The sequence below is a fragment of the Molothrus aeneus genome, chromosome 5 (assembly GCF_037042795.1).
Source record: "Molothrus aeneus isolate 106 chromosome 5, BPBGC_Maene_1.0, whole genome shotgun sequence".
In the NCBI taxonomy this organism is placed as follows: domain Eukaryota; kingdom Metazoa; phylum Chordata; class Aves; order Passeriformes; family Icteridae; genus Molothrus; species Molothrus aeneus.
In genome coordinates, this window is record NC_089650.1 from 68,383,183 (window position 1) to 68,410,943 (window position 27,761).

The following is a 27,761-nucleotide window of genomic DNA, read 5'->3' on the forward strand; positions in this document are numbered from 1 at the left end:
GTTTATCCAAGACTGATTATAATTTATTATATTATATATAATTGTATAATGTGAATTGTTTTTACTTAATGACCAATCATGGTCCAGCTGTGTCAGGACTCTGGAAGGAGTCACAAGTTTTCATTATTATCTTATTAAGCCTTCTGTAAGTATCCTTTCTCTATTCTTTAGTACAGTTTAGTATAGCATTCTTTTATACAATATCATAAAATAATAAATTGGCCTTCTGAGAACATGGAGTCAGATTCAATCATTTCCTCCCCATGACAAAAGACCCCAAAAATACCACATCACATTTTATCTATTCATTAGCAGAAGAAAATCAGGCAGCTCTAAGTGAAGCCCCATTTTAACCCTTTGGATGTTCAGCTCAGGCACCACACCTCAGGAAAACACAGCAGGAACACACTCAGAAGCACCAAAACCCTGTATACATAAAAATATAGTAGAGGTGGCTTTTGAGTCTTAGGGAAATGTATGTATTGTACGTACAACTTAGTTCTGTAAGTAAAAGAAAAGGGGGAAATATAGTGGGGGAAATATAGTAGAGGAAATGTATTGTACTTGAATATCTGTATATAGGCTTGGTCCTAGTTGTCCTTGATGGGCTGCAACTGTGACCAATATGAAGATGACTGGGATAAAAGGGGGTGGGTTAGCCAGTCAGGGAGAGCCTAGAAGGAGCCCTGAACTGAGAAAGAACAAGGTGCAGAAGAAGGAGTCTGTGCTGTGAAGATCTGCAGCCATAAGAACATACCAAGGAGGTATGGGACTCCAGAAATAGAACAACAACAATTGGTGACCCCGACGTGATAGTTGGTAGAAGATAAGACAGCCAAGAGCTGCAAAAGAACATAGCCTTTGGGTCAAGGAGCTGTGAAAGAGTATGGCCTTTGAGCAAAGAGCTATGTGTGTTGTACATGGCCTTTGAGTCATGAAGAAATATGTGTGTTGTACGTGGCCTTTGAGTCAAAGGGAAATGCATGTATTGTACTTGAAGTATTGTATGTAAAACCTAGTTCTGTAAGTAAAAGAAAAGGGGGGAATATAGTAGAGGAAATATATTGTACTTGAATATCTGTATAGAGGCTTTGCCCTGGGAGGTCCTGGTTGTCCTTGATGGGCTGCAGCTGTGATGTCCTTAATTGGGCTACAGCTGTGACCAATGAAGATGACTGGGATAAAAGGGGGTGGGTTAGCCAGATCAGGGAGAGCCTGGAAGGAGGCCTGAACTGAGAAAGAACAAGGTGCAGAAGAAGGAGTCTGTGCTGTGAAGCTCTGCAGCCATAAGAACACACCAAAGAGGTATGGGACTTTAGAGATCTGATAACAACAGTATGAGACTCCAGAAATAAAACCACAACATAAACAGAACTAGTTCTCCATTCAGGCATTCATCTACAACTTTGAACATTTCAGTCAGCTTTTAAATTCCACATTTTAAAAAATGCTGTCCAAAAGGCTTCAGTTTTGTTGTATTTTTTTTTTACTCTCCAAGCATGTTTTATTTTTACAGTGCTGTTTTGTTTGGAGAGTTTTTCACTAAGAAAAAATTAAGATATTTTTACTGGGGAAGCAAAAGGTGTATTTAAGAACACAAAACAGTCTAAAAACCTTCCTGTGTGCTTGAGAAAATGTATGAATTATCAGAAAGTTCAGTATAAAGTAGAAAAATCATCAATATTCTGGTCTGGAAACAGAGACACACTCATAATACATTAGGTGTTTAGACACTTCTGGAAATAATAGAAATAACCAATAAAAATTAGAACATTAATTAAAATGAGCAAAATTAGATCTAGACACTACATATATACCCTGCTCAAGTGGGTGACATCCCTGCCTAAAACAGGAGAGTTGGAATTAAATAATCTTTAGGGTCCCTTCCAACCCAAATACATTCTATAATATATTTTAAATCCATTCTCAATACTTGTGGAACTCAGAGCAACACTCAAGGACTGACTTTGGAAAGTACTCTGATCATTTAACCCACTTCCATCCATATAATGACCAGGGGAGTACTGCAGGAACGAGGTTTCTGTTACAGAGAAATTCATGGAAATGATGATATCCATTAAAATGCTCCAAAAATGTCGAGTTTATCATCTTTGCTACAGAACAGAGCAGGCTGAGCATAAATTATTTATGATGTGTAACAGTTTAATGGAGTATAAAATAGCTTTTTTTCTTCTCACGAGCAGTACAAGCCCTGATTTTTTTGTTGTTGTTGTCAGCTCCACACTCGGCGATGTGCTCGACCCATTTACAGCTGTGACATGCAACAATTTGTAAAATTGTTCTATAGAAACTCTAACTTAAAGGAACAACTTACACAAGCTATTTATTACTCCCTTAAAGTGCTATCACAGCACCCTGCCAAGAACACAGCAGGAAATCCCAGGAAAGCACAGGCAGCTCCTCCAGAAATTTAGGGAAGCCCTTGCATGAGAACATGCAGCACAACACTAAAACCCCTCTGGGGGAAGGGGTTTAAGCCACTTCCACCCCCCAGTGGCCATAATTAATATTATTAACATCCATAATTAATCCTGCAGGACATGCCCCAATCCCAAGGAATGCAGGAACTAGTACAAATTTGGGATTTTAAGGCCAAAGAGTTAAAACTTTAACAGAACAATGGAGTGTAAAATAGATCCCAAAGGAAAAAGGGAGCCCAGTGTAAAACCCCCGATTCTCCCAAATTCTTCACAAATTATTGAAAGGAAAAAAAAATGTTCTGAGAGGGAATCCTGGAATGGTTTGGGTTGGGAGGGACCTTTGGGATCATTAAATTCCAATCCCTTGCCATGGCAGGGACACCTTCCACTGTCCCAGGGTGCTCCAAGTCCCAATGTCCAACCTGGCCTTGGACACTGCCAGGGATCCGGGGCAGCCACAGCTGCTCTGGGAATTCTATTCCAGGACCTCCCACCCTCATCACATCAAATGATGGAAAAAGGGAGCCCAGTGTAAAACCTCTGACTCTCCCCAATTCTTCACAAATTATTAAAAGGAAAAAAAATGTTCTGAGAAGGAATCCTGGAATGGTTTGGGTTGGAAGGGACCTTTGGAATCATTTAATTCTAACCCCTTGCCATGGGCAGGGACACCTTCCACTGTCCCAGGGTGCTCCAAGTCCCAATGTCCAACCTGGCCTTGGACACTGCCAGGGATCCAGGGGCAGCCACAGCTGCTCTGGGAATTCTATTCCAGGGCCTCCCAGCCTCATCACATCAAATGATGGAAAAAGGGAAAAAGGGATCCCAGTGGAAAACCTCTGATTCACCTCAATTCTTCACAAATTATTAAAGGGAAAAAAATGTTCTGATAGGGAATCCTGGAATGGTTTGGGTTGGAAGGCACCTTTGGGATCATTAAATTCCAACCCCTTGCCATGGCAGGGACACCTTCCACTGTCCCAGGGTGCTCCAAGTCCCAGTGTCGAACCTGGCCTTGGATTCCAGAGATCCAGGGGCAGCCACAGCTGCTCTGGGAATTCTATTCCAGGGCCTCCCAGCCTCATCACACCAAATTTCTTCCTTCAATCCAACCTAAATCCTCTATCAGTTTCAAACCACTGCTCCTTGTCCTGTCACATGGATGGTTCTGATTTATAATCAGCAGCTTTCGTGTGCCATGGATGTGGGGGCCATGATAATATTTACATCTTTTGTGTGAAAAGCACCTTAAATATAGAAGTTTAACACCTTAATTAATTATATTAGTTTAATCACCTTAATTATGTAACAGGAAGACAACCAGAAGCCCTCAAGCCAGAGAGGCATTTACAGAGACATGGACACTTCTTCAGGAAAATGCACTTTATCAGAAAGCTGACACCTGAGCCAGCTCAGATTGCACTCTGCAAGCACCTGTTTTTCTTTAATACTAAAGAGATCTGAGGGTGAAAAATTCTGGCACAGCTGATGACACCTGTAAGCACCTGAAATGTAGGCAGGGAAAATGTTCCTCTCTTTGCAGGGATACTTTGGAATAAAGCTTTAAAGCTAGGCCACTGCACAGGAAAAAATCCAAATAATATAAACTTTTAAGGCAGCATAAACTGGAGATTCCCATAATTAGTTTCATTCCTCTGCATAATTAACCATCACACCCTTAAAACCAAATGTGAACAGTAAAACTGATTTTAAAACCCCCTCTTTTCCTTCCAAATTATGATCAGACTTGCACTGAAAACTACTGGGAATAGAAATTGTTGTCTCCTTACTGTTCCAGCAGTGCAAAAACCTTGTGTCACCCTCTCCATAAAATAAAATTACTTTCCATTCATTTTCCACTCCACAGACCCTCGAGCTACAGTTCCAGAAGCACGAGAGAGAGTCAAAGATGCTCCACGCTTCATCTCCACCTTTTCTGAAGGCCTAAGCCAAATTCATTTCATCCATGTCAAGAAGAGAGAAAACCTTTCACTAATAATAAACAGAATTTCATTTTCTCCTGCTGAGAAATTTCAGCATTCATGGAGTTTTCCAAGGAATCTGGTTAGAGCCAGCACAGAGGTGCCCACCATGACAGTTTCAGGCCATTTCCTCCTTCTACCTCCAATAAAATCAAATTTAACTTAACCATGTCCATGAGACCCTAAGAAAAAATAAAATTAAATAGAAAAAGGGAGCCCAGAGATCTCCAGAGCTTTGTAGAACACACAAAGTCCTCTCAGGAATGCAGGGATTATAGGGAATTCTGCTGGCAATTATTCCTTCCACCAACTCTGGAACATTGCAGCATCAGACAATAGAGACCAAGAGGACAAAATTAAATTAGAGAGTGAAAAAACTCCCAGGCATCAGAGAAAAGAGGCAGAAGTTTGTCCTGAAGATAGGGACAAAAGGATGTCGTGGTTCTTCCATAAAGAGACGGAAAAAAGGGAGAGAGCTGGAGAAAAAGAAAGCAAAAATGAAGAACTGGGAGGAAGCAGCAGGAGCTGGCAGAGATGGAAACAGATTTGAGGAAGAAGTGGGGTATTGAAAAAAATTTAGACAGAAACATGTTCAAAAAAAAAAAACCAAACAATTTAAGAGCAGAATTTATGAAGGAAATAGCCACATTTAAAAAGAAAAATTAAAACTCAGATATGAGCCTACACAAAACCAGCACTGAGTCACAATTCCAATTGTAAAAACTATTTTTGTTTTCAGGACAACTTGGAAAATTTAAAGAATGTCCTGGGTTTGTCCAGCAGTTCAGATGGAATAAGAGTTTTGTTACTCTCCCCAATATCTAAAATATGATATTAATGTCTCTGGGCTTTGCAAAGATGAAGAGAAGGAAAATTTGTTTTTTAAAACAGAACAAAATTACTGTCAAACAAGCAACACCAAAACAAAAAAACACAGGAAAATCATGACTTCAGGAGTTACTTTATGTGCTATTTCTTCTGTGGTGAACTTCAGTTCTGAACTTTGTATTTCTGTAATCTTTAATTCTCATTTATTTATCACCTTTACCCACTTTCAGGCACCAGACTGTCAACACTCTGAACAGATAATTACAAACAGCTTTTTCCATGATACTCCACATCCAATTCACCCTCACAAGGAAAAAAACTTTCCCTAATCTCCAACCCAAACCTCCTCTCTGTCAGTTTGGTGTCACCTGCAGATGTGCTGAGGGTCAATATCCCCTTATTTTCCTCAAGGTCAAGTTGGTTCATAGAAAAAAAAAATTCAAATTCACTTTCCAGACCTATCAAAGGTTGCTATTTTTGTGCTGTGCAGTCCCTCACTGGCAGGTAGTTGGTTCAAAGAATGATTTGCTCAAGTTCAGTATCTCCTTCCCACATCATTACTTTGAAAAGGAATAACTACAAGCGTTTGGGGGTTTTTCTCCTGCTTCAAACAGGCAGATAAAAGTGAGCAGGAAAATTAAAATATGACATGAGTTACTAGGATGTAAAACAAAGATCCAGCTGACCTCTTTATCTGAGCACTTCTTAGATGTCCCTTTATGAAGGCAGAAACAACCCCCACTAATTATCCTTCTTTCCAGAGTATTACAAGAAAACCTGATAGTTATTCCACAGAAGTATTTCCTCACTCCAAAATATTATGTACATGAAGCCATTGCTGTGAGTCTGCTGGCATGACTTGAATATTTGGGATATTTGAATATTTCAGTTGTTTTACACATTGGAAATGACTCGTTATTGCTGCACACAATAATCCTCTTCCCTCCCAGAAGATTATCAAGAAATTCAAGAAAATTTTCAAGATTTTCTGGCTCCAAAGGCAGGAACCACCAAAAAGGATGCAAAAGTCCCTCAATGGGTTCTTCACAGGCTTAAAGACATAAATAAACTTTAAAAGTCAACCTGTAACCTCCAAAATGACTTGAATTGTTTTAATTCACACTCACACTCCTCATGCCCCACAACTCCAATACTTCCCTCAGCCTGCAGCCCAAAGTCCTTTCTCAAAGTCATGGCTTTGTGCCTTTATGGCTTTGAAATGCCCTGATTTTGGAATGCAAGCATTCAAGGTGTGTTAATGACTCGGAATTGTGACAGCTGCTGCAGAAAGCAGCCCTTGGCTCCAGCACAGCCCCATTAAGCATCCATCAGAAACTACTCTGGGTTTGCTCATTTATTACTCCTGTGTGGCCCAAGGGAGGAAAAGGGGGAACAGCAAGACTTTCTTTCTCTGAAGCAAAATCATAAGCCACTTACTTATCCTAATGTCACGATTCCCACTGTTTATCTGCATGATAATTAGGAAAATGAGAAATAATGAGGTTTATTTATTTATTTAGAAGCGTGATTTGAATTCAAATATCTCGAAAAAAAAGACACTGCAGCATCTTGTTATGTGATCAGAGGGGTGGGTTTTCCAAACTCAACTAAATTACTGAAAGTAATGAGACAAGAAATATTATCATCTTCTTTTGGTTCAGCCACCCCAAATTTATGTTGACAAACTTCTCCCAGATCACTCCTGTGTGAAACTTTTTACAGCACTGACAGCTGAAACCAATTTCTGCTTTCAAAATTAAAGTTTTGTTGGCTACTTGTTGAAATCAGGTCTTGTGTGAAGTCAAAGTGATGCCTCAGGTTTGAGCTTTTATATTTTTCACATTCTGTGCTGCTTTAGTGTGTGGGTCTGGGCTCCATATTATGGGATGGTGAGCTCTGTGCACAGAGCAGGGAGACAAAACAATTCCTGCTCCAGCTGGGCACCAAGGACAAATGACCCAAATCTCAGCCCAGGAGCACAAACCCCGTGGGCTGGAGAGAGAAAAACAAGCAGGGTGGGACTGCAGGGGCTAAAGCTGGGATGGGACAATGAACTGCAAGATGCAAATGGAGCAGAACTGATCCCAGGGAGAGACCCCGGGAGCGCTGGTGCATTTTGGGGCCATTTTGGTTCATCCTGGGTGCAGCCCTGGCTGGGCTCTTGTGCTGCCCAAGGTGGATCCATGGAGGAGATCCTTGGAATGAATCCCTGCTTTATTCTGGAACTCTGCCCAGCCTCTGCTCTAGCTCAGCCTCCACATGGCATCAGAAGGAGCCTCTTTGTCTTAAAATCTTTCTATTCTTTACATTATTCCAAGTTTATTTTTGTTTTCCACTTGTAATATTGTGTCAGATTCCCCAAACACCCAACTGTACACACAAACACCCTCAGCATCACAGTTCCTGGCAGGAGGTTGAATTCCCAGCTCCAAATTCCCCTGCACTTTGCAGGGCTGAGTGCAATCAAAGACCCTCAGCCTTAAGAAGATTGGGCTATCAGGAGATTTATTCTCATTACTGAACTAAACGGGTGTTTTAACATCCCCAAATTTATTAAGCCCTACATTAAGCCCTTCTTTTCTTTAAAAAACAAGGAGGCAGAGTAGTTTTTCCTCTAGGCACATCATGGTACAGCTACCAGAGAACAGATTATATAACACTTGATAGGACTGAAAAATTTCCTAAAATTTGTATAAAATCCCTCAAAACCTACAGACTTCACCATGACATTCCACATTTTTCCTCATCCTCTCCCTGAAATATTAATTGATTTGTGTACACCTGCTTTAGCTGTATTGGCACCTATTGCTACAACACTGGAGCAACTCAATATATTCCAGCCAGCCAGTGATACGAAAGGATATTAAAAAGATATTAAAAAACCCTTAAAAACTTGAAATTACATCTAAAAAGGACTTCCCTCAGGCTCTTCTCCAAGCTGAGCAAATCAAGTTGTTGGCACCCTGGGTGCTGAGAATTGGAGATTTCTGTGCTGCCAGGCACTGACCCCCAAGAGAACCCTGCACTGACCTGAGGCCTGGAGAAGCTTCCAGAATGGAATGATGGAACTGGGATTGGGGGTGTGCAGTTTGGACAGGAGTGTGTGAGATCACAGGGGGGGAAACTCAGAGTTTAAGGGTTTAGAATGCAGGAATAGATATAAAGCAAGATGCAGGTTTGGGGGCAGGGCTGGTCCTTCTTCTTCACCTTCTTCTCCATGGGTTTGGGTGGTTTTGTGTCATCGGATAAAAAAGTCCCCATTGCAGGGCATGGGTGGTTGGGTATTGGGTTAAAAGTGAAAATAATTCAGGTGTAATTTCTTAATTGGACAGTTTATCCCTAAAAGGCCTTGTAGAGAGAGAGAGACACAGCTCCATTTTGAGTTTGTTATTGAAGTGCTGCAGAACTCAGGGTTTGTGAGACTGTGACATAGGTAAGAACTAATAAACATCTGAGTCCCAACAAGAAATATCATCTCACACATTTAGCCCCAACCCTGGCAAAAAGAAGATAAAAACTCAACACCAAGTGACCTCAGCCACTCCTGAAAACAGCCCTAAAACAAACCGCCCTATGACTTCCATCCCTCTGTCCCTCAAAACCCCTAAATCTGGTAATTCAACCCAAAATGAGGACAACCAGAGCATTCTAAAGTGAATATCCCTACCCAAAAAACCAGCTTAATGTGAAAGCAAGGAAATATTGAATACAAGTGAGAGGAAGAGAGGCCCAGGCCCAGGGAGGTCATTCTTCCCCTGCACTTGGCACTGGTGAGGCCACACCTCGAGTGCTGTGTCCAGTTGTGGCCCCTCAGTTTGGGAAGGATGTTGAGATGCTTGAGCACGTCCAGAGAGGGCAACAAGGCTGGTGAGGGGCTGGGAACACAAACCCTGTGAGGAACGTTTGAAGGAGCTGGGGCTGTTTATCCTGGAGAAGAGGAGGCTCAGGGGTGCCCTTACTGCTCTCTACACCTTCCTGAAGGGAGGCTGCAGACAGGTGGGGTCGGTCCTTGACAGAACCAGAGGACACAGCCTCCAGCTACAGCAGGGAAGGGACAGGTTGGATATTAGGGAAAAGTTTTTCACTGAAAGAATAACAAAGCACTGGAATGCTCTTCCCAGGGAGGTGGTAGAATCACCATCTCTGGATGTGTTTAGAAAAAGACTGGCCATGGCACTTGGTGCTATAGTCTGGTTGAGGTGTTAGGGGATGGGCTGGACTCGATGATCTGAGAGGTCTCTTCCAACCTCATCATTCTGGGATTCTTCTGTGATTCAGTGGTTTTGTTGAGCAGAGGAGCCTCGCCCGCGTCACGCTTCGAGCACAGTGTCAAACAAACACATTTTGATGCTTCCCCTGGATTTGTAGCCTGTCATGTACAAGGAGAAGCCCTGACAAGGCTTTGATGTGGTTTTTGTTGTGTCACACAACTGGCAGGGTGTACACGCTCCAAAGGCCCACGAGTCATCAAAAGGAGCCTTGTGGTATTTTCTGGGGTCCCCTGTTGTGGAGAGGAATGATGAACCTGACTCCATGCTCTCAGAAGGCTGATTTATCATTTTATGATACTATATTATATTAAAGAATGCTATATTAAACTATACTAAAGAACACAAAAGGATACTTACAGAAGGCTTAAAAAAATACTAATGAAAAACTTGTGACTCTCTCTTCAGAGTCCAACACAGCTTGGCCATAATTGGCCAATAACTAAAAACAATTCACATGTTGGATAAACAATCTCCAAATATATTACAACACAGCAAAACACAGGAGAAGCAAATGAGATAACATTGTTTTCCTTTTTCTCCGAGGATTCTCAGCTTCCCAGGAGAGAAATCCTGGGCAGAGAGGATTTTTCAGAAAATATGATGGTGACAGAGCCTGGCTTGGAATATTTATAGACAAAGAACAGGATTTTAAGTGTTCTTCTCATGCTACCTCCAGGGCAGAAGGAAGACTTGTCCCTGCAAGAGGGAAGGTGTGTAGAAAAAGGGATTATTAGCCTTACTTTTTGCCCATGCATGACAAGGAATGATGATATTCATTTGGGGAGATAGCAGGGCAATTTTGTTCCCGTTCAATAAAAAGGGAGTAGCACGAACAAATTGGTTAATGAATGAGGGAGGAGAGAGCAGAGTATTATGCAGTGAATCTATAAAAATGAACTCAATTTGAATTCAACCCAAAGAACAAATTGATGGAGCAGCAGGCTTTGTAAAGCACTAGATCTTCAACTGAATGCTGAAATAACACTGATTAATTTTGCTTCAGTCAAATATCTTGGGGTTTGCTATATAAGAATTAAAAAATAACATGCTTTAAATGCTGCTTGACTATCAAAACACATTCACCATTCAAAAAGAAAGCTTAAAGAGAATAAATGCTCCTTTTCTGTACTGTGCTTGCCTTCAAAATTCTCATTTTACCGTGGTTTTCCTGTCTGTCAAACTTTGACACGGAGTAAAAAAAAAAGCCATTAACTGTTACACAGAAAAATTATAAAAAATACATCTATAACATGTTGCCAAGTGAAATGCTGAAGGAAGGAGAAAATTATTTCTATTGTTCCACTGAAACAAATATTTTGAATGTCAGCATGGATGTTGTTAAGGGACAGAAGAGAGACCCAGGAAAAGGCAACTTCTGGTTCCCAGGCCCTTCCTGGCAATTTCAGAGAGGAAATAAAACATTTATTTATCAGTTTATGTGACAAATTACACTGGGATTCCAACTCCAGCACCACTCACAGGCTATTTGAAATTCTTTTTACTGTTTTCCTCCATCAAGGTGGAAGGAAAACTGTTCACTTATTAATTAATTCATTAATTAATTTTAATCAAATGGGCCTTCACTTCTTCAAGGCCAGACAAGAAAATCACTCATGATTTGCAAATATGTGACAGGCAGCGCCTTTTCTTATATGTGAGAAAATTATCAACTTTATTTGCTTAGCAAGAGCTTCTTGCTCCCACAGTAGTTTCACATCACCTGTTTTAAGATCCCCTAAAAGACCTACCCCAAAAACCTGAGTTTCTATCCCAAACATTTTAGTGCTGCAGTAGAAATACTAAAAAAGAGGGAGAGGAAGAAGGAATGTGTGCCAGGGGAGACATAAACCAAAGGAGCAACATTCTGTTTATTCCAAGGAATAGGAGTGCAGTCAGTGCAGTAGAATTGTGTATATTCCAAATATAAATGTCTTGCTCACTGTAGCTCACTTCCTTCCCTAAAAACCAACCAAACTTCTTTCCCCCAAAACAAAACACACAAAAAAAATCACAGATCCCATCCTCAATATTCCAAAATACCTTCTTCCTCCTGTCTTCTATGGCAGGAACAACCAAATCCAGGTTTGCCCATAGGAAACAGAGTTTTTGCTGCAACAAAACTGCCACTTCCAAGCCATAAAAACATCACAAAAAACCCCATGTGTGTAGGACTAAATAAGGTTTTATGAGTGAAACTCCCCAAATCTCCACTTTCAACAAGGTTTCATGAAAAATTTCTACTTGCTAAATTATAAAACTGAGGAACGAGAGACAAAACAACTGTCAGTAGATTTAATTTTATACCATGTGCTTCCCAAACCTTAAATCTCATGTTCAAATATGAGCCTTTAATATTTTTACTGCCATAAATTGTGAATTACAGTCTCTGCTTGTGCTTACTTCTCCAAAAGCCTTCCCTGCACCAAGCAATCCTGTTTTGCCTCAGGCTGTGTAGTTTACCTCAAATTATTTCAGAATCATCTAAAAAGATTCATTTTTCTATTAAAATGATGAATGAGCTAAATGAGGTATGTAATAAATACTGCAGGTTTGTAAACAGACTCTTCTCCTGAGAACTAATGCCTTAACTCATTTAATTCTTCCCCCTGGTATTTCCTAGTGAAGTCATCCTTAAAATATGGTTTGTCCAGGCCTGGTTGGAAAGAGCAGGAAGGGTCAGGATTTAATCTGTTTATGGAAAATTGGAAACGTCCTCACGACAGAGTTAATGAATTGAGGACAGGAAAAATAACTGCAGCCCAAAGGGGAGGTCATTGCCCAGCACTGACTGGGACCAGTCACCCCAGGGTGATGGGGAAAACATCAAACCAGTTCAGGCCCAGAGGAGCAGAAGACTCCATTTTAACAACCTGTATTCAATTATGACAACAGGTCAGATTTCCTCCTCACATAACTCAACACACTTCAGTTCTGATATGGCCAGGAATGTATTTTGTCTATTGATCTCAGGGCTCAGACAAGTAAAAGAACTTCACATCTCAAATAGGATTTTGCCAGGGAAAAAAAAAAATCTCCAATAATCTGATTATCACAGTGACCTAAAGTGCAAAAAAAAAGTGCTTTTTAATATAAAGATACTTCTACCAGATTGATTTTTTTTTTGAGCGAGGAATTTTTTGATAGAACTTCTTGTGCAGAAAGTAATTTACAAAACAATGAGATTCCTCAGCACCAGCAGATTTCACTCTCAACCAGGTGCTTCAATGAAAGCCTGGAACAACACATGGGCAAATAGATGTAATTGCATTAGTATGGATACAGACTTCTAATGATAGCAATAATCAAATTTTAATGTTCTGGTTACAGCACATGAACAGAACAATATTTCTGTGCCTCTTCAAAGGGAAATGAGACTTTAATGTCATTGGCAGCTCAATAAAACCATTTTCTAACATAAAGGCTTCTAATGACAACTCGTTTCAGTCCAGACAGAGGAGCAAATGTGTTCACAGTACACTCCAGGTCATTATTAGGAGATGGAAATACAACAGGTCCTCTGCACTTTGGATAACTATTGATTTTCTACTCCATATTCTCCTCATCTCACCCTGACTTTCATAATGACTCAAGTGATGGAACATCAATAAACTATTAATGGCAAAGCCACCACATTGAAAGCCACTCTACAAGACTGTGCCCAACTCAACCAGACCCAAGTTTGAGATTTGCAGCAAAAATCTCCAATAATAAATATGGCAGTGAACAGGTCTATGTGATGAAATATAATTCAAATATTCTTGGAGCCATCATAAGGACATTCAGCTTCACCCTTTGCTGCACAGAACCATACCACCCTCGAAATTCTTTATGGCTGGGCTGAAATAAAAGATTTGATTTATTCTGAAGCCCTTTTTCAAGAGGAATGGGCAGAAAAAACCATCATATCCACGTTAAGAGTGTGTGGAAAAAAGAAGTATTTTTAACCAGCTGCAGTTCTTGACTTCCAGCACACAATGCACTTTGTCCTTTGGTGAAATCACACTGAGATGCTTTGCAAATGTCACAATTCCAAAGTGAGTAAAGCTAAAGGTACAAAACCACCTCGATTGGTGGCAAAGCCACTTCAAGCAGTTCTCATTTTGCCCCCCCTGACAATTGCCCTGCACACAGACTCTGCAATTTCCTCAGTGGAGCTGCTTTTGGAGTTGTTATAAAGCAGATTGGCTGCATTTAGGGAGGGCTGCAGGATGGGTTTGTGAAGTATTTGCTTCAGCTCCTATCGGCACTGACATGACAGAAAAGAAGAAAATAAATTCTTCACCATCAAAGCACCCAACCCTGATGTACTGGGAGCCAAGGAAATACCAAATCTGTGGGATAAGGAAAGCCCAAATCTGGGGGATAAGAAAATCCAAAATCTGTGACATAAGGGAATCCCAATCTGTGGGATAAGAGAGTCCCAAATCTGTGGGATAAGAAAATCCCAAATCTGTGGGATAAGGAAAGCCCAAATCTGTGGGATAAGGAAAGCCCAAATCTGGGGGATAAGAAAATCCAAAATCTGTGGGATAAGGAAAGCCCAAATCTGTGAGATAAGGAAAGCCCAAATCTATGGGATAAGGAAAGCCCAAATCTGTGGGATAAGGAAAGCCCAAATCTGTGGGGTATGGAAAGTCCAAATCTGTGGGATAAGAAAATCCAAAATCTGTGACATAAGGGAATCCCAATCTGTGGGATAAGGGAGTCCCAAATCTGTGGGATACGGGAGTCCCAAATCTGTGGGATAAGAAAATCCCAAATCTGTGGGATAAGGAAAGCCCAAATCTGTGGGATAAGAAAATCCCAAATGTGTGGGATATGGAAAGCCCAAATGTGTGGGATAAGGAAAGCCCAAATGTGTGGGATAAGGAAAGCCCAAATGTGTGGGACAAGGAAATCCCAAATCTGTGGCATAAGGAAATCCCAAATCTATGGGATAAGGAAAGCCCAAATCTGTGGGATATGGAAAGCCCAAATCTGTGGGATAAGGAAAGCCCAAATGTGTGGGACAAGGAAATCCCAAATCTGTGGGATAAGAAAATCCCAAATCTGTGGGATAAGGAAAGCCCAAATCTGGGGGATAAGAAAATCCAAAATCTGTGGGACAAGGAAATCCCAAATCTGTGGGACAAGGAAATCCCAAATCTGTGGGATAAGGAAATCCCAAATCTGTGGCATAAGGAAATCCCAAATCTGTGGCATAAGGAAATCCCAAATCTGTGGGACAAGGAAATCCCAAATCTGTGGCATAAGCAAAACCAGCTGTGTCCAAAATGCTCCCAGCCAGTGGCGTTTCAAGGACTGCTCCAGGAATAGACAGCAGCTGCCTTAATTTCTGCTGAGTTAAGCACCAAGAGTTGATTAAATCCTCACACTAACCCCACAAGGGATTTCCAGGGTTTGGAAATGCCACTCTGAACAATAATTTCTACTTTTGCTGGCACAAATGTCAGAATTACTGCTTGGCAAGCCTTTGGATTAGCCCAAAATGTGTTTTTGCAGGAGCTGACATCCCAGCAGCCACCTGCCAACCCCTGAACTGAGGGCACTTCATGGAACATGTCACAGCACAAAAGTATTTCAGGTATTAACACATCATTTCATCCTTTTTTATTCCCTCATTTGTATAAAAAGCTAATTCTAACCTTTTGGGATAACACTATAAATTTATTCTTCAAGAATGGGAAATGTGACTTCACTTTACATCTATTTATTAAAACCTGAATTAGCACCCTTTACAAAGGAAAAATCAAATTCTTCCTTCCTCACCATAATTTCTTTTCCTTTGCACTATTTTAACAATTTAGCAGCAGCAAAGGAATTTATTTTGGTACTGACACTTCAGGAACACTTTTGTTTTTCTCCAAGAAGAGTCTGACAAAGCAAATCCGGGCTCCATAAAATACAAACCTGCTGGAGCAGTTTACTGAAACACAGAATTCTTCACAGTACCTGACAAAGCATACACAGAAATGCATTTTCCTGTGGTACAGATTTGGAATTCTGCTCTGTTACAAGAAATAAATGCACAGGTTAGGGTAAGCAATGAAGCCAAAGAAACAAAATCTGACCAATTAAAGGAAAATAAAGGAGCTGACTTACAGGAAGGTGAGAATTACTCATTATTTTCAGTTTTAAGGAAACAGACAAAACCTTATTGCTATTTTGCAATATTAAGAGTATACACTTGAAAGAATGAACAAGCCACAGGGGAAATGGAAAATATCTGTTTGGTGATAACAAACCTGCAGCCAAGAACCACCAGGTATTTCCAAATTTCCCAAATGGAACCAGGAAGATTGAGCAAAACCAAGAAGACATAACTAACTTTATATACATATAACTAACTTTATATATATATATGCTAACTTTATATATATATATATATATATATATATATATATAAAATTATATATTTTATTCTGAAGTAAGTGAAAGTTAACCAGCCAAATAACTAAATAAAGCAGTTCCATATCCATAATAAGGAATTTCTTGAGCTTCTGGCTGAGGAGAAATCCAGCTTGTGCTTCCCAAAATCACCACAACAGGGAGAAAAAGATGCAAACCCCCAGTAATTATGCAAATAATAGTCTCCATTATAAATCTTCAGCTCCTCATTAGCTCCAGGCCACAAAACCCTTATCTCTCCCACACAACATTAAGAATCCAAGGATTTAAGGCACATAACTGATGCTGTACCTTGGTCATAATTCCTTTCCATTCTCCTTTGTTCCCATGTTTTACAATGACAAAATATTAAACATTTGTTTACAACACTGAAATTATTCTTCAACAATAACATTAGCACAGAGGTGAAAAAGAATCCAGAAATTGCTGGAAAAGATATCAGCACTGAGGTGGAATTGGTTTGGTTTAAAATCAGGATTTGGAAAAATAACATGAACATCAGATTTTAAATCCCACAGCACAGACAAAGCTATTGCTTATTGAAGTGATTGATTACTAAGGTACCAACCCATAAACCTCAAAAACTTTGGATTTTACTCCAGATTTAGAGAGCTCAACAAATATTTATGTTGCAGCTGACATAAGTCATTCCCATTTATTTTCACAGCAATGCTCACATTAAGTATTTTCAACTTTTTGCCTTGAAAATAATGATTTCTTTAGTATTCACCCTCAAGTATATTTGTATTTTTAAAGCATATTCCCACCTCATACAATAATGATTATTGTTAGAAAGAAGAGTCAATAGAGACTCACTACAGCAAGCAAACACTCCATAGAGGAAGTTATAAATCTGGCAGACATTTGAAATGGACTGAACTGTATAATGTCAGTTTTCTGAGGAAAACAGCCAACCATATGTTCCAATTTCCTTGTCAGGAAGGTTAAATACATCAGCTCTAACAAGAGATGAATCTTTTAAACAGAATTTTTCACTGAGCTGCTTCCAAAGTTGGAAACAAGCAGCAAAACCCCTTAAAAGAGGGATATTTAACCAAAATAAAATGGCATGCTGCTACCTAGTCATGAAAAAAGAAATAAAATAAGAGATCTGCTCTCCTCTTCTACCAATAGGCCAGAGGAGAAAGGTGCTTGGAATATCTGTGATTTCTGTAAATATTTGAGAGTAACAGCCTCCATGGGGTCTTCAAAATGCAGTTTATTGTATCCAAGATGTTATAAAGGTCCAGGGTTGGTGACAGAGGCACACTACAGCTGTCAGCTCCAGCTGCAGGCAGGCCTGAAGACCCTTAGTTTTAGTTACATTGCATTATAAATTTTTCTTTGCTGAGCATCTTAATCCATAAGAACCAACCAATACCTTTACTTTTACCTACAGCCTGTCATAACTACTGCAATTACCATGTTATGGTCAATGCTATCCAACCACATGAGTTAGTATGTCACAGTTTAAGCTTAAAGTTGCTTTTCAGTTTTCTTGCAGTGGAAAATTCTTCAATTTCTATTTTGTAATCTTAGAGTACACCCATCAAAGAATGAACAAGTAGAAATGGAAAATATCTGGTGATAACAAAGCTGCACCCAAGAAGCACCAGATATTTCCAAATTTCACAAATAGAACCAGGAAGATTGAGCAAAACCAAGATGACACAACTGCTAACTTTGATATTCTGAAGCAAGGGAAAATTAAAAATAACCCAGCCAGATAACTAGACTTTTTTCTACTTGCCACATGGACATGTCTTGTTTGCCTGTGGAATCTTTCTGCTTGGTATAAACATCTTTTTGTTTTTGGTCAGCTTATTCTTTGCTCTAAGTCACAGAACCTCTTTCCAACTCGACATAACCTTTGCTTCCTTGGTTGTCCAGCAAGACTGGCTGAGCAATCCTCAATTTATTAAATTAATTGAAGGAAAATAAAGGAGCAGGCTTATAGGAAGGTGAGAATTACTCACTATTTTCATTTTTAAGGAAATAAACAAAACCTTATTGCTATTTTGTAATCTTAGAGTACCCACTTCAAAGAATGAACAGGCTACAGTGGAAATGGCAAATCTGCAGTGGTGATAACAAACCTGAACCCAAGAAGCACCAGCTATTTCCAAATTTCCCAGATGGAACCAGGAAGATTGAGCAAAACCCAGATGACACAACTGCTAACTTTGATATTCTGAAGCAAGTGATAATTAACCAGCCAAATAACTAAACAAAGGACTTTCACATCCATAATATGGAATTTCTCAAGCATCCTGACAAAGGATACACAGAAATGCATTTCCCTGTGGTAGAGATTTTGAATTCAGCTTTGATACAGGAAATAACATCTACTATTCTTCTATATCAAAACTTGCTTCCATCTCTATTCCATTCTAAAATTCTACATTCAGAGACTCAACTTAACCTTTGCTTTCTTAGTTGTCCAGCAAGACTTGAGACATAAACTTTAAGGAATTTAGAGATTTTAGAGGAGCTAAGATTTTAGTTAGAGATCAGCTTTATTGGAGTTAATTAAAATAAATGGGTAGTCCTTGATGAAGTTAAGAGTTAGTAGTTAACTAATAATTGATTGCTTGTCAGCACAATGTTTGGTTAGCTGGGTTTATAATGAAGAATATAGAAACTGATAAATGGCTTTTAGGAACATAAGACAATTGTAGCCTCCTCTGTTCTGAAACCATTTGAAGATGGGGAATGGGAGTTCCATCAAAGGTTCATTTGTCATATTTGCATTGAAAAGGTGGAAAGGTCAGAACAAGGAAGACTTCATTTACTTCCTCATTTTGGGACCCCTCCCCATGAAAGGGACCACGGACTCATTTCAAGGAACAAATGCTTAACAGCTTTTGAACTAATTACCACGTGGAGCAGGGAATGGGATGTACCAAAGATGTGAATCTGTATTTGTATTTTGGGTATTCAATACTTGTATAGATAAAAGGACTCTGGAATCACCTGTAAATTGTGGTGTGTATTTGGGAGCTATCCCACAATAAACACACACTTTCTAACTCTAAATTGTTAGGGAGTTTTTGGATATAGGTACTAGATCAATATCCATATTGATCTGGATCTGGGAATGGGATGTACCAAAGTTATGAATATGGATTTGTGTTTTGGGTATTCAATACTTGTACAGATAAAAGGACCCTGGAATCACCTGTAAATTGTGGTGTGTATTTGGGAGCTATCCCACAATAAACATTCACTTTCTAACTCTGAACTGTTAGGGAGTTTTTGTCCACCACAGTTGGATATCGGTACTAGATCAATATCCATATTTTTAATAAATCAGACTCAGCAAACCTCAATTTACACATCTACTATTCTTCTATATCAAAACTTGCTTCCATCTCTATTTCATTCTCAAATTCTACATTCAGAGACACGACACAACCTCTGCTTTCTCAGTTGTCCAGCAAGACTGGCTGAGCAATCCTCAATTTACACATCCACTATTCTTTTACACCAAAACTTGCTTCCACCTCTATGTCACTCTCAAATTCTCCATTCACAGACCTTTCTGCCAAGCACACACACATCTGTGAGACTTTCCTGCCCCACTCCCACCCTTCCCAGCACGTGAGGACTCACAAAGCGCTGAGCCTTCTGCCGCTCCTCCTCGGTGGCCGCTCTCTCGCGAAGGATGGCTCGAGTCAGGTGCTCGTTTGAGGAGATCCTCTCCCGTTCCAGCAGCTTGCCAAACTCATCCCGAACGTACATTTGCTCTTGTTTCAACCTGCAGGAGGTGCAGGGAGATTTAGGCTGAGGGGAAATTCAAAATCTACTTTCCAAGTGTTGTTTCAAAGCAGGTAAGTCGCTTTAAAAGCTGTCACAGCAATGCTTTTTACTCTTGGCTTCTTAAGACACTTAAATACAAATACTCACTGAAAGAATCCAGAAGTTTATTTCTAATTGAAGTATCAAAATCTGAATACACAAAAGCTACAAGTTTTGACACAATTGTTCGTTAAATCATATAAATTAAAACTGATTCAATAAATATATTTTTAAGTAAGATGCAGAGAACTCTGTTGGTTGGCTGGGTTTTTGTCTGGTTTTATGGAACCATTTTTCTGGGAAAATCCTTTTCCCAGCAGCCAGCAGGCACTCAATTTCCACGTAAAAGCTTTCCTGCACTGGGGAAGTGCTTTCCTCCCTAAACACACCATAAACCCAAGGACTTCATCCATTTCCCAAGCTCCACGAAGATCGAAGAACCATCATCAACCTTTCCCAGCCACCTGAGAGGAGCAGAGAAAATAGTTATTGAACTTGTTGCAACAGAGTTAATAAAGGCAACTTCAGGCCCAGAAAATTCTCAATGTTTCTATGTCACAAGCCATAAATAGATTTGAAACCTTCAATGGAGTGCTTGAGACAAGCACACCGTGTCTCATTTTCATGGGAACACTCAGTGAATAAAACCTGTGTGCTGTGACACCAAGCACGGAACTCAGAGCAGTAATGGAGCTATGAAACACTGGGTTTCAAATAGATTTTTTTTTTGTTGTTGTTGTTTGAAAGAGTGATGGAGAGGAAGCTTCAATATTCTCAGTGCATTTATCTGTTGTCAAGGGAGCTCTGGAGAACAAATCCTAATGAGTCGGGTCACTTTGTAAAAGGTACCAGCATTAGAGTACATTAGATTCTTCCCCAGGGAATGCATTTAAGTGAGGTAGGGAGGAAAAAAGACAATTACAAGATGTATTACTTCAGTGCTCAGCTCCAAACCCTCTGAAATGCAGCTACCAACTGGGAATCTTTATAAAAGTTTATTAAGCTGCATCTTCAATTACTCCAGCTAAAAAAAAATAAAAAATAAAAAAGTCAGATTATGCAGACATGGACCAAATTCCATTAAGTGATTTCCCAAGGTCCCCTAAATTACTCCATCAGGATTGATATAACAAATCCTTCATACAATCATAACAATCCTTCACACAGCACAGTCAAAACATGCTGGTTGTCTTTTGGATTGGAGAAATCATGTTTTGCCTAAAAAGGAAAAAAAGTGTCAAAATAGTAGTCTCAGCACCTTTTTCTGGTGAGCAACAAAGAGCATTTAATGCTTTCCAAGACTGAAGGAAGATGCTTCCTCATTCTTCTTGGATTTGACCTCCTAAAAGAGGTTTTACATTAAAAACGTCTCTTCTTTATACTGCTGTACACAGCAGAGTAATTAAAAGATATTAAACATATTTTACATATAAAATAGGAGAAAACCCAGCCAAAAGTTTCAATATTTTAAACTATGAAAAATTAAAAACCAAAAAACCCTCATGAACAAAAAAAAAACTCAAAAAAAAGCCAATATAAAGCAACCCCCCAGCGCTAAGATATTTACATTTAATTCTTCTTTTTATCAAATTAGATCTTCTTCCTAATCTCTCATTTAAATCTAGATCAAAACACTCAGGTCACCTCAGTCAAAAAAAAAAATGCATTTTACTGTTTGGTTTTTTCCTTCCTTTCCCTTTCCTTGCAGGGTGTTCTACCATAAAAGAAAATGACACTATTTCATGATCAAATTTTTTACTATTTAGGCCAAAAAGGAACTTTTTTATGTCCAACACTGCTTCTGGCAGCACCTTCAAGCAAAAATTTCAACTCTTTTTTTATCAACTCTCACCCTTATTTCTGTGACCAGGATCACACAACACAACGAGTTAAATTCCTCAAAAAAACTTTAATTTAGGGCAGTTTTTACTCCCAAAACAATATCCTAAACTGCCATCTCAACTGATTGAAATTCAGCAGAGTTTTTAACAAATAAGCGGGATTTTGAAGTCATTTTCATTTATTTGAGTTCCATAATTGGGTGGCTTGTAGGAGCTTAATGAAACAAACATTCTGCAGATCCTGCTGATGGCAAACATTCGCCTGCATCAACCTCCAGTAGGGCTTTTTTCCTTGGCAATACAAATTCATTTTCCTGGCATTCAGCATGTACCAAATAAAGGCAAACATCAGCTGGATTTACAGTAATAAATGATATTATTATCTATAAATTATATTAGCTAGGCAAAAGTAAAATAAAAAAATAAAACTTAAAAAAGTGTGTGTGTATATATATATATATGTATATGAATACTTGTCACTACTCCAGGAATTCCACAGGAATTTTTCAAGTGGCATTTTTAATTACAGCAGAAATAAAGGCTCAAGTTAATGGTTCTTGTGTTTGAGCACAGAACTCCAGACAACAGAGAGCATTACACTGATCATTTATACAGAAAGGATGTTAAAAAAAGCTGCTGAAGCAGCAGAAAAGGCTGCTGGCTATACATTTTCCCCACACAATTGATATCTTTTTGAATAAAATCCTTCGAAATAATTATGAAATACTGCTTTAAGAAGTGTGGAGTGGCTGATTTAATGAAGTGTGGCATGCAAGGCAATCACTTCTCATGGTGCTATTGGAAAACACACATCAAGCATTAAGAAGCAGCTCCAGTTAAAGTCTGCGTTAACACTTCACAATATTTCATTTCTCAACTGCTTTATAGCACACAACTAACACAAAAAAAGCAACAATTCCTGCCTTTCCCCAGCACTGTCATTGAAAACTTCAACACTCTTAACTTAATGCTGTGAAGAAAATTTATATATCTGTATCTTTTTGTAAGAGGATGGGTAAATCCTGACAAACCAATCACCCAGGATTTAGGGATCTCAGAAGATTTATTCCTGTCAGAGAGGCATAACAAGAATTTGAGTATTTTTGTTATCACATTGTCATATTCAGGCTCCACTGTAAGACAAATTTTGGACTGTTTTAGTCCTGAAGTCACTTTAATCAAAATAATGTTTGCAGTACATTCCACCTCTAAATCAGATTTGGCTCACGTTGAACACAAAAGCCACCACATTACCTCGAGGAGCAATCACACAACAAGAAGCAAAAAGGATTCTGGAAGACACTCCCAGATATAAAAAATACATAAATATAAAAAGTTTAAATATATTTAAAATAGAAATAAATAAAAAGCCGGGTTTTGTTAACTTTGATTTTCTGAGATATGGGCAGGAGGTGCAGAAATCAAATCCATGTGATCAAACCACCCATTCCAACCTCCTCTCCAGCAGAGCTTCAGACCAAAGGGAAAACACTTCACCATAAAACCATTTCTGCTTCTGCATTCCATCTTTTTATTCCTCTCTTTTTTTTTTTTTTCTGGAAGAGCAGAAAATATGGGATTTTAATGGCATTTGTTATTGTACAGCTTTTGAACTATGAACGTCCTACATGCAAGACTAAGCACAAGAGAATTTACCTGTGAATTTCTCAAATATTTCACTGCATGATCTAAAACAGACTGAAACACTTTACCCACATCCCTTAAAATCAAGTAATAACAACATAGTAACACAAGGCAAAACAAGAGGAAAGATAATGTCTCAATTAAATCACAACCTAAAATTAATAACTGACAACCATCACATAAAGTCAAACAGGGTAAGAGAAGCGCAAATATAAAACTGGCTCCACTTTCCAATTAGAAATTAGAATTTGAAACACAGAAATAGAAATTTAAGACCCGAACAAGAAATCCTCTCTGAGGGCCAAGGAGTTTTCTGTATCACAAGAAAAACAAAAATACACTCTGAAAAAAAAAAAAAAACTGATAAAACTTTGCTGCACTCTAAGTGGTTTCCATCCTTTTCATATCTAGTTTTTAATTAAGTTCAAGAAAAGCAAATTGTTAATTTTGCCATGTGGATTTATGGCCCAGGATTCTCCTCATGCCCAGCATGACCCCTGTTAGCCACAATAACAAGATGAGTAATTTAATTCTAAATCCACAAGAGTTCCCTCTTTTGTTTACTTCAAAATATCCATTTCTGTTGTTCTTGAAAAACACCTGCAGATGTTAATTAAGGAAAAAGCACCTTTTAATTCAGAGACAACAGCAGCACACTGAGAAAAGCTGAAAAATATTAGTTTTGTGCTTTGATGGCCACTTCACAGTTTATTCTCCATTAATCAAGAATCCACAGAAATCCAAAACTGGCAAACAATACTCTTAGAGAAATGCAGTGATTTGTCATTTCCAACCCTTATTTTCAGATATTGGAAATTTATTACACTATCAAAGCCTAAGCACTTCCTTTTTGCTATTTTTTCAGGGCAGTGATTACTTGCCAGTTGTTTTATCTTTATTACAGTCTCCAAGCTACACAATCTGATGGATCTGTGACGTTCCACCATAAACTCACTCAAGCCTAAAGCATGAACAGTGTCATTTTTCATTACTTCCAAGCAAGCAAAAATCAAAATATTCCCCCTTCCAAAGTCCACTGTCAGGAAAATCATCCTATCCTCTATAAATCAGGGAAAAATGTAATGAGGCATCATTCAATATGGAACCCAAAAACTCACTCCAACTGGAGATGGTACAATATGAGGAGGATTCATGAGGTTTTCTGCTTTCTTGGACCTCAACAAGCTCCTTAATTGCACCTGATGGACTCACAGAAGATCCCAAAATGTTTGGAGCCATGTGTTTAGGGCAGGCTGCAATATTAATGAGTGAGTGATGTCTGTGAGGGCTGAGTTTCAATATTTCATGAGCGGGATGCGCCAAGGAAAGCCGCGGCTGGAAACCGGCGGAGCTGCCGAGGGATTTGAAAGGATGTGAGAGACGTCAGGAAAACATCTCCAAGCTGAGCTGAGCCCTGAGAGGTGTGAAATGGAGATTTCTCTGCCTCCATCTCACCTGTCTGCAAAGTCGGGGAAATTACCTCAAGTTTTTCTGATTTTACAAACACCTAACGAAGGACAGAGAGAGGGAAACAAATTATCTGGGAGGTCAAGGCACAGAAAACACAAAGAAGTTGTTCAAAACTGAAGTTTCTACCACTGCTCACTCATTAAAAACATTATTCTCCACTCACATAAGACTTTGCACAGCACAAGTGACAGGAGCTGTTCCTAACATTAGTAGCAATGACATTCTTAACAACTGTTCTAAAATTTCACTTTTAAACCTTTCAAATCATGCAAATATTACCAGAAAATATCATTTTTCTGCACATGAAAGCCATGGTGTCAAAAGGACATTTTGCTTTCAAATATTTGGTGCTCCTACTGCTCAGCCTGGAGAAAAGGAGGCTCAGGAGGGACCTTGTGGCTCTCCACAACTCCCTGCCAGGAGGGGACAGCCGGGAGAGGATTTGGGATCTAACCCCAGGGAACAGGAACAGGAGGAGAGGGAACAGCCTCAAGCTGTGCCAGAGGAGGCTTAGCTTGGATATTGGGAAAATTTCTTCATGGAGAGGGTTGTCCAGCCCAGGCACATCTGCCCAGGGAGTGCTGGAGTCCCCATCCCTGGAGGGATTTAAACAACTTGAACATGTGGCACCTCGGGACATGGTTTAGTGGTGGCTTGGCAGTGCTGGATTAATGGTTGAACTTCATCTTAAAGGAATTTCCAGCCTCATAGACTCCATGATTTCAAGATTCCAAATCCAAATCCAAAATGCTGAAGCTTTAAAATCATGGGAATATATGAACTCAAAAAGGTTCACACATCTCATCAAACCCAGATTTATCATCATTTCATGAGTGCAAAACCAGTCAAATGTGATGACAGGGACCCAAATTGGCCCCACTTTAGCCACCAGACCCAGCACCATTAAAACCCTCTGACAAATCCATCACAAGTGACCAGGAGCTCTCACGACTCTGGCACAGGCAGAAGAGGGAAGGGATCACCCTTCTGAGCAGTTATGCTTGAACTTCTCATGATTAAATTTAATGAGAACTCCATCTCTTTATTCCATATCCACTTCTTCCTCAGGGTGACTGCTCCTCCTTAACATTTGCCATACATGAATATAAATTAGCTCTTAACTCATGATACACAGTGCTGAGAACAGTGAAGTGATTCCAGCACTGATCCCTGAGCTGGCACTGACCTTTTCACATCCCAGTAACTCCTCCCTCATCTTTGATCCATCCCAATAAATCCTCCCTCATTTTTGGTCCATCCCACACTGTCACACAACTCCCACACGAGTTTGGGACATGTTCCACAGCAGCAACAAAGAGAGCAGGGGATTCTGTTCCTTCTTTAGGCTGAACTCCTACCTGGAGTTCTGTGTCCAGCTCTGGGACCCTCAGCAGCAGCAGTAGCAGCACCTGGAGCTGCTGGAGAGATTCCAGAAGAATCCATGGAGCTTCTCCAGGGCTGGAGCCAGGCTGGGAGAGCTGGGAATGTTCCCCTGGAGAAGGGAGGGATCCAGGGAGAGCTTCCAGCACATTGCAGGCCTGCAGGGGCTCCAGGAGAGCTGCAGAGGGACTGGGGCCAAGGCCTGCAGGGACAGCACCCAGGGAATGGCTCCCAGTGCCAGAGGGCAGCCAGGGATGGGATCTTGGCAATGAGGAATTCCTGGCTGGGCTGGAATTGCCAGAGCAGCTGGGGCTGCCCCTGCATCCCTGCAGTGTCCAAGGCCAGGCTGGACACTGGGGCTGGAGCAGCCTGGGATGGTGGGAGGTGTCCCTGCTCCTATGGAATGAGATGATCTTGAAGGTCCCTCTCAACCCAAACCATCCCATGATTCTATGATTCCATGATGTCTGTTCTCAAACCCAAGCCAAGACTGAAAATACAATTTCAAGGTTATTTTCCACCTTGTCCCACATAACCATCACTGCCTCAGTCACCCTATTTCAAACACCAGACTTGTCACATCACCCAAACTCAATCCAAGCCACACCATCCAGCAGAACCCCCTCATTATCCCTCTCCCTTCCCCAGCTGCCTTCCAACCCCAGCCTAACACCTGTCAAAGGAAAAATCCCTGCTAATGACCACGTGGTTTTGGGCCAGGCCTTGATCAGGAGATCCAAGACTCGTTTCAAATCTCAGTTACCTCCTCAACTCACTCCAATTAATTCAATTTACCAACAGCACTTCCATGGACAGCTTGTGAACACTCAGAGCAACAAGGACAGTGACTCTTGTCAGTGGTTGAGTTTTCTTGGAGATTCCTGAGTTGTGGGAGTGTTTTTGGGGCAGTGTTTGGTGTTGGAAGGAGGAGGGGTGAGTAGGAAGGGGGGGAGGTTGTTTGAGGGGATTTTTAATTACACTTCATAAAGCCATTGCTTTTAAAATAGGTGCATTTAGATCAGTATTATATAGAGACAAAATAGATGAGCAAATGCCCACTTTTATGCCTGAGGGACACAGAGAACCTGAGTTAGAATTGTAAAACTGCTTTACATAATTTGTGTATGTTTAGCTAGCCACATAACTCCACTTGAAATTACTTTCCAACTTAATATCCTTCCCCTTGGGAACTGCAACAGCAGTCCTGAAATTATGACAACATTAATTATCCATTAAAATGAAGTGACAGTTAGAAAAATTTTTATTAGTATCATTATTATTATTATTACTATTTTTAAGTGTTTCTCTGCTGCTCATTTGCTGCTTTTCAAAATGAAAGAGCTCAGCAGTTTGAAAGCAAAGGTTTGTTTAAAATTGCCAGGGGGGGAAATAGTTTTCCTCTTTCCTACCTGAATCTGAAACTATGAAGCAGGATTATTTTTGTGGATGCTCTCTCACTAGCTCCAAGTCATTTTCCCATCTCTCCTAGAAATAAACTGATCAAGATGAAGCTCAGTATCCAAGTTGTCAGCTGAGATGGCAGGTTTTAAAATCCATGTGAAAAATAAGCCCTTGAAAATTGGGGTTTATAAAGGCAGGAGTGAATTATAGCTCTGCTTTCTCCAATTTTCACCTCCCATCTCCAAGATTCATCTCTCCATATCCTGAGAGCCAGACATAATGGTATTAATGGAGAAT

At 39.9% G+C, this 27,761-nt stretch overlaps 1 protein-coding gene across 2 annotated transcripts in view; it reads right to left on the reverse strand.

The window, feature by feature from the left end:
* The window catches only part of CHCHD3 (coiled-coil-helix-coiled-coil-helix domain containing 3), a 144,839-nt gene that overhangs the window by 87,214 nt on the left and 29,864 nt on the right, over nucleotides 1-27,761 (reverse strand). For both annotated transcript variants that reach the window (XM_066550117.1, XM_066550116.1), the window contains exon 4: nucleotides 19,543-19,687. In XM_066550117.1, the coding sequence (XP_066406214.1) occupies nucleotides 19,543-19,687 (145 nt within the window). The remainder of the gene's footprint in view (nucleotides 1-19,542; nucleotides 19,688-27,761) is intronic.